This window comes from Belonocnema kinseyi, chromosome 7 (genome assembly GCF_010883055.1).
Source record: "Belonocnema kinseyi isolate 2016_QV_RU_SX_M_011 chromosome 7, B_treatae_v1, whole genome shotgun sequence".
NCBI lineage: Eukaryota > Metazoa > Arthropoda > Insecta > Hymenoptera > Cynipidae > Belonocnema > Belonocnema kinseyi.
In genome coordinates this window covers 7,845,936-7,852,520 of record NC_046663.1, presented here as the reverse complement: position 1 = coordinate 7,852,520, position 6,585 = coordinate 7,845,936, and the positions used below count along the sequence as shown (strand labels likewise).

Below are 6,585 nucleotides of genomic sequence, written 5' to 3'. Positions count from 1 at the left end.
GAGGGAGCTCTTCTTAATATTTTGACACCAAAATCATGTCGATACACCTTACCGACTGCGAGTAAAGCCACCCACGCTTTAACTTGACAGACTGTATTAATTAATCCTCTAGCTTCCGCCTAGAAAGTCCAAGGTTCTCTTATTAATGAAAAAGCTGTTTTTTCCGCCGTCAAACGTCTGCTTAAGATAGCAGAGGCTCATTAAGCGCGGTAAAGATTAATCTGGATAAAAGTCAGACTGGAAGAGGAATATCTAGTGTCCATTTCAACTTCCATTTTGTTTCCTCCAACTTTTCCAGAGACAAATATGAAGCTTTATTTACGGGTATAACTTTGGTTTTTAAAAGGATCTTCATATTGATTCTCTCCGATCCATAGTGAGGCCTGCAGTCAATCTTCTTGAGACTCTTGACCATGCCTGGCTCTGCAATTATCACAAGTGTGGTAGCTTGACTAACTTGTCTTGACATCGATAACCTTCCATGCTCCTGTTTTCTTTGCTGGGTTTTGGGTTGCTATCCTTTTGAGCTCTGCTGTTGCTTTCATGAATATACTATAAATCCAAGCCAGCAGTTTTACTGGCCGCGGGAAATGTTTGCTTTCGATCCCTTTGATTTTAGCTCCCACTTAAAGTTGTAATGCACCAGCAACTTCAATGAGCCAAGTTCGGGACACTTCGTCCCGAACATATCCAATCCTATCGATATTCTCCTCTAATGCTGCTTTAATTGCCTTGGCCTGGTAGACATCGTGATGTCTATTGGACATTTCTCGTCCAATATGGCCACTTTCAGGTGAATTTGAAGATCCCGACTATAAGAGACTGTTGAAGCTCTCAGCCGCATCTTCTTCTATTCCCCGATTGTGTTCGATGTGCTGCTATCAAAATGGCCTCTCTTTGGAGTTACCGTCTGATTAGTTGTTGCGTCCTACTGATTATAATTGGCGTCTTAACGTCTTTCTAACAGCTCCAGACAATCTAACTCTTAGTGGTTTTTCTGTTTGGTTTCACCCCTCGGCATTGGTATCGCCAGAGATACTCCCAGATATTTTCTCACTTATAGATTCCGAAGTACGTTCTAAGGTTCTTTCGGTCATTTCCATCTTCACAAGGGAAGATGCTTTTTCCAGAAGGGTCGTTGCCGCTTTTCCATGAGTGTTTAAAAAAAAAAATTTCAAGTACTCACTTTGTTCTTAGGCGTAGCTAGAAAAATAGAAGGGCTGCCCCTGCAGAGCCGTGTGTGCAAGAGAAAGAATGATTGCTCCGGGAGGTCGATCGGTATTCTGTATTCTGTCAAACGGACCTTCCGAGAAGTGACACCGCGAAACAGGTAGGAGTAAAAGGAGCTGCAGAGAGTGTGTGGTGGTCACTCAGGTGTGAACAAACAAAAGCGTTTACATAGAAAGCGGCACTCTCTCGTGATTGTTCCCGACCACTGCCAACCGCAAGCCCGGTACAGTCTCCAAATTTAATTGTATTATTCAAATTCATGATCATTAGGTTCAAGTTCAAGAAATTATTAATAATTTTTTTAGCATTATTTATTAAATTTTTTTGACGTTGAAGCTTGTAATATTCAGAAATTACTAATCCTCCATCACGCATTTGCTACAGCTGGTATAATTTTCACGAATACATCAATTCCTTTGAGAAAAATATCCTTATTCAAATATTCATTATTTTCATGAAGAAGTGGTGTTGTATTATTCATTGGTGAAAATCCAAGGGCTGGGATTCCGAGCTTAAAAAGATAGTACATTTTACGGAAATTAAGGTCGACAAAAGGAAATTTACATGTTTATATTAAATGTGGAAACTCACTTCTCTTAAATAGCGTGCATCTGAAGCACCTGCTAAAATCTGGGGATATAATTTGAAGCCATTATTATCACAAGCCTTTTCAAAAGCCTGCCAGAAAATATTGCTTGCATCCAATTTTGTATTTTCTACAGGCAGATCTTTTTGTATAAATGTATAATTGACACCCTCTCCAGCTTCCTTTAACCATCCAATAATCATATTTTCGAATTTTGTGTGATTAACACCAGGCGCAATTCGAATGTCAAAAGCAACAGAAAGTTCGTTTGGTATCACGTTCACCTGAACACCACCCTGTGTCAAAAATCTCTTTTAAAATAAATGTTTAATTGTTTTAAAATTTGATTAAAAATTTTCCTATAAAATCACAATTCGTACTCGAGTCATATCCAAATTTACTGAAGTAACTTCTCCAGGCTGTACTTTTGGATCTCTTAATTTCGCCTTTTCTGAAGCTCTGAAATCCATGAATCTATCGATGACAACTCGTAATTTTTCACCAGCAGTATTGTCAAATAATATTGAACCATGGCCAGGTTTACCGGTACAATTTACCCATAATTGGAATACTGTTCTTTCTCCATAAGCCACAGTAAATCTATTATCCGAAGAAGCACGAGCTTCGTCTAGTGCAAAACCAATATTTAAATTTCTAAAATCCTGAGTTGCTACGAAAGGTTTCATTCCATTTTTTCCACCAATTTCTTCATCTGGTACGAACGAGATGTGAATTGTCCTCTTTAATCGAATTCCATTCAATTTTAATCGACGGATTGCTTCTATATGTTGGATGCTGAGACTTTTGGTATCTTGACTTCCTCGGGCATAAATGTTTCCTTTTTCATCCATATGGGCTGCGAAGGGTGGATATTTCCATTCAGCCTGATAAAATTTGAAATTGATTATAGCTATAAATATTTTGCAAATGGACCGTTCAAGAACTATTAAATTTGAAAAGAGTATGAAAAGAGAAGAATTTTCAAGGAAAGAATTTTCAATAAAAGAAGATAAATATTTAATAATTTATACAGTAATCACGCAATTGAAATCGTTTCCAATTACCAATTACCCCGGGTATTTCCGCAACTTATTTATACTTTGAAGTCGATTATTTTAGCCAAAAAAATCCAAATAGACTATTTGCTTAGAATTGAGCTAAATAACGATAATTCGGAGACCCCAAGTGAAATTTAAATTTTGATTTCATTTTCATGCAAAAATGTATTATGGTACATACGGGTGTGCACTAGGGTGGTTCTTATTTATACTTGATAGATTTTTTTAATTTGTCTGCTCTCACCCCCCCATCCTCAATTTTTTTTCGAATGCTAAAAAAAAATTTTCAAATTTGAGAAAAATCGGTTAATATTTAGGGGCGGCGCAAATACCATGAAGTTTCCCATTGATTTAACATGGAAAGAAGTCCGCTTTTTGTAAATCTAATATTTAAACGCGATAATATGTTACAAATCATTCCTTGTTTTAGTATATTGTTTATAGTTCGTCAGAGAATAAGAACAATTCATAAATTTTGAGGCCGAATAATTTTAAGCGACTCTTATGCGTCCCCGACGAAAACCCCATAAGTGACAAATTTGAATTTTACGTAATAGTGCAGTTTATTGACGCTTGTTAAAAGTTTAAAAAAAATAAATAATCGTAATTTAAGAATACCCAGGAATTTGTCAACTAATATTCAATTATTTAAACAATTTTAATTTGTTTAAATTTTTTTAGTTAACTCGCGAAATGAACGTATTTTCTAGACCTAAAAAAAGCAGGAGAAACATTTTATCTCACTAAATTTTCGACAAATTTTAATATTTTTGAGTACTAATTTGTTCATTATGAATACTCGTAGATGCTTACACAAATTGGAATTGTTTAAACAATTTTTTTGTTTAAATATTTTATTTTCGCTATTTTTCGAAAGATTGAAATATTTTTATGCTCTACTTTGCTTTTTAAGAATACTCGTATTATTTAAATAATTGCAAAGTTATTTAAACAAATTATTTAATTGTTATCGTTAATTAAATAACTCATAAATTCTAGAAAATAAGTTTCTCTCGTGAGTTAACTGAAAAAACCAATATTGATATAAATTAAATTTTTTTAAACAATTGAATATTAGTTAACAAATGACTAGATATCCTTAAATCAATCAATGGGAAACTTCATGTTCTTTGGGCCACCCCTAAAAATTAAACGATTTTTGTAAAATTTGGAGGGAATTTTTTTTGGCATTCGAAAAAAACTGGGAGGGGGGGGCAGAGAAATTAAAAATGTGAAAAATAAGGGCTGCGCTAGAGTGCACACAAAGGCTAATTAACTAGTTGAATTTTGAAACTTTAAGTGCAACATTTCAACCACATGGTTGTATTTTAAAACAAAAAATAATTAACTTCACACAAAAAATGTGGCATTGTTAACCAAATAGTCGAAAATTCAATCCAGAAGAATCATTTTCATAAGACAGTTGAATTTTTAACCAAAAAAGATTAATTTTGAGCCAAGAACTTTTCTAATACAAACGATGAATTTCCAATACGAAAAGATGATTTGTCAAAAAAACAATTAAATTATCGAACAAGAATATGTTTTTTAACAAAATAGTTGAATTGTCAACAAAATAATTAAATTTTTAACAGAAAAGTTGAATTTACGACCAATAATCTAATATTCAAATCCAAAAGACGAATTTTTAAGAAGACAGTTGAATTTTCTACTACGAAAAATGAATATTAAATCAAAAAATTTTCTATAAAAAAATATACGTTTTCAATCCAAAAAGACGAATTTTCAACAAAGCAGTTGAATCCCCGAATACAAAAATATGACTTTTTAACAAAATAGTTGAATTTTCAAGATAAAGATGGAATTTTGAACAAAGTAAATGAATTTTTAACCAAATAGTTGTATTTTGGTCCAAATAATCGAATATTCAAGCTAAAAAGTCAACTTTTCAGAAGACAGTTGAGTTTTAAAAAAAGAGGAATTTTCATACAAGAACTTTTCTACGAAAGAAGACGAATTTTCAACAAAGTAGTAAAATTATCAACCAAAAAAGATGAATTTTCAACAAAATAATTAAGTTTTTTAAAAATAGTGGGTTTTTCATTTAAATAATTAAATTTTCAACAAAATAGTTGAATTTCCGACCAAATAATCGATCATTCTAGCCAAAAAAATGAATTTTTTAGAAGTCAATTCAATTTTTAACCAAGAAAGATGAATTTTCAAGCTCAAACTTTTCTAGCAATAAAAACGCTCTTTCAGTCTAAAATACAAATTTTTAAGAAAGCAGTTAAATATTTAACAACAAAAATTAATATTAACCAAACAGTTGAACTTTCCATCCAAAAGTGAAACTTTTAACCAAATAAATACAGATTGAACTTTAAATAAAAAGAGTTGTATTTTTAAGTAAATAGTTGAATTTTTGATCTAAAAGATAAATTATTAACAAAATAATTAAATGTTCAAAATAACGAATTGAACTTTCTACTAAAATTATGAACCTTTAAGAAAAAAAAATTTTAAGAATGAAGTTCAACTTTCCATAAAGTGGAATTTAACTGAAAAGATGATTTCTCAATTAAAGATGAACTAAAATATTACCTTGTTGTTATTTTTGATTAAAATGGTATATACGTTCATGAAATTCAGAATATAATTTAAAATAAAATATATTTTTAAGAACTTACGGGAAATACGGGCACAACGTCCATGTGTGCATTTAATAAAATAGAAGGTTTTTCCGGTTCCGTTCCTTCCCAAGTAATAACTACTACTGGTTTTTTGGGACGAACTTCGTAAATGCTGATTGGAAGATTTAAGGATTGGGCCTGCTTTCTCAGAAAAATCACACATTTATCTGAAATAAATATTTTTATTTAATATTTTTGATGGTAGTTTTTTATTTTAATTTTTAAATATAGAAAAAGTGTCAAAATGACTGTAAAATTCCACATTAGTTTTAAGATTTTTCGAATTTTCTATGAAATTAATATAATTTTATTTAGAGGAAATACATACCATAATTAACATTTGGATGAACTGAAGGGATCCGAAGATATTCCCGAAAATTGTTCAAGGCTAACTCGTTCAATTTAGACTGAGAACACTAAAAAAATTTTCGTTTTTATACTGTTTTATTAATCCTTTTTTCGTAAAAAGGAAAAAATAAATAATATTAGAAATATTACCTGTGCGTTAGAGACGATAAGTACTTTAATGATCAGGAACCAAATCAAATTTCCGTTTTTTTTAGGTGACATTTTTTCTGAAAATGTGATGACCAGCAGTTGATTCAGTTAATTAATCGTAATGAAATAGCCAACGATTATTTATTGAGAATATATTTCCACTATTTATCGTTTAGATAAGAAATGTTTTTTTGAGCTTCTAAATATTGTTGGCTTTGGAAAATAAATAGACATACATTTGGTATTATTTTAAATAAAAGATGGAATAATTCAAAATAGAAAGGCTTTTAATATGTTCAAACTAAGAAAAGTTTTTAAAAATCTCCCTAATTTTTAATGACACTTCCTTCCAGAACGTTATGAATGGCATTGATATAATAAATCAAATAAACGCAATTGATAAACTGTGACTTTTTGTAAACTTATCTCTTCGATGACACTCAATTACGATTGCATCTAAATTTTCCGATAGATAATTAGTTGAAAGAAATGTTAATTTAATAGATTATGTCTAGGTAATGAATGAATTTATATCCCTCCTGTTTCTTCTTGGTTCACA

At 31.2% G+C, this 6,585-nt stretch overlaps 2 protein-coding genes across 2 annotated transcripts in view; both read right to left on the bottom strand.

Annotated features, from left to right (window-relative positions):
- Window positions 1–1,526, bottom strand: part of LOC117176143 (aminoacylase-1-like) — a 13,121-nt gene extending 11,595 nt beyond the window's left edge. Inside the window, exon 1 of the mRNA XM_033366223.1 lies at window positions 1,187–1,526. The gene's annotated coding sequence lies outside the window, so the exon portion shown is untranslated. The remainder of the gene's footprint in view (window positions 1–1,186) is intronic.
- Window positions 1,527–6,366, bottom strand: LOC117176144 (aminoacylase-1-like). The gene is made up of 6 exons (XM_033366225.1): window positions 6,027–6,366; window positions 5,857–5,944; window positions 5,526–5,695; window positions 2,197–2,700; window positions 1,822–2,112; window positions 1,527–1,741 (listed from the first exon to the last, which is right to left on the bottom strand). Exons 1-6 carry the CDS (start codon window positions 6,096–6,098, stop codon window positions 1,598–1,600), a joined length of 1,269 nt encoding a protein of 422 aa, XP_033222116.1. The 5' UTR covers window positions 6,099–6,366; the 3' UTR covers window positions 1,527–1,597.
- Between the last annotated feature and the right edge of the window lie 219 nt (window positions 6,367–6,585).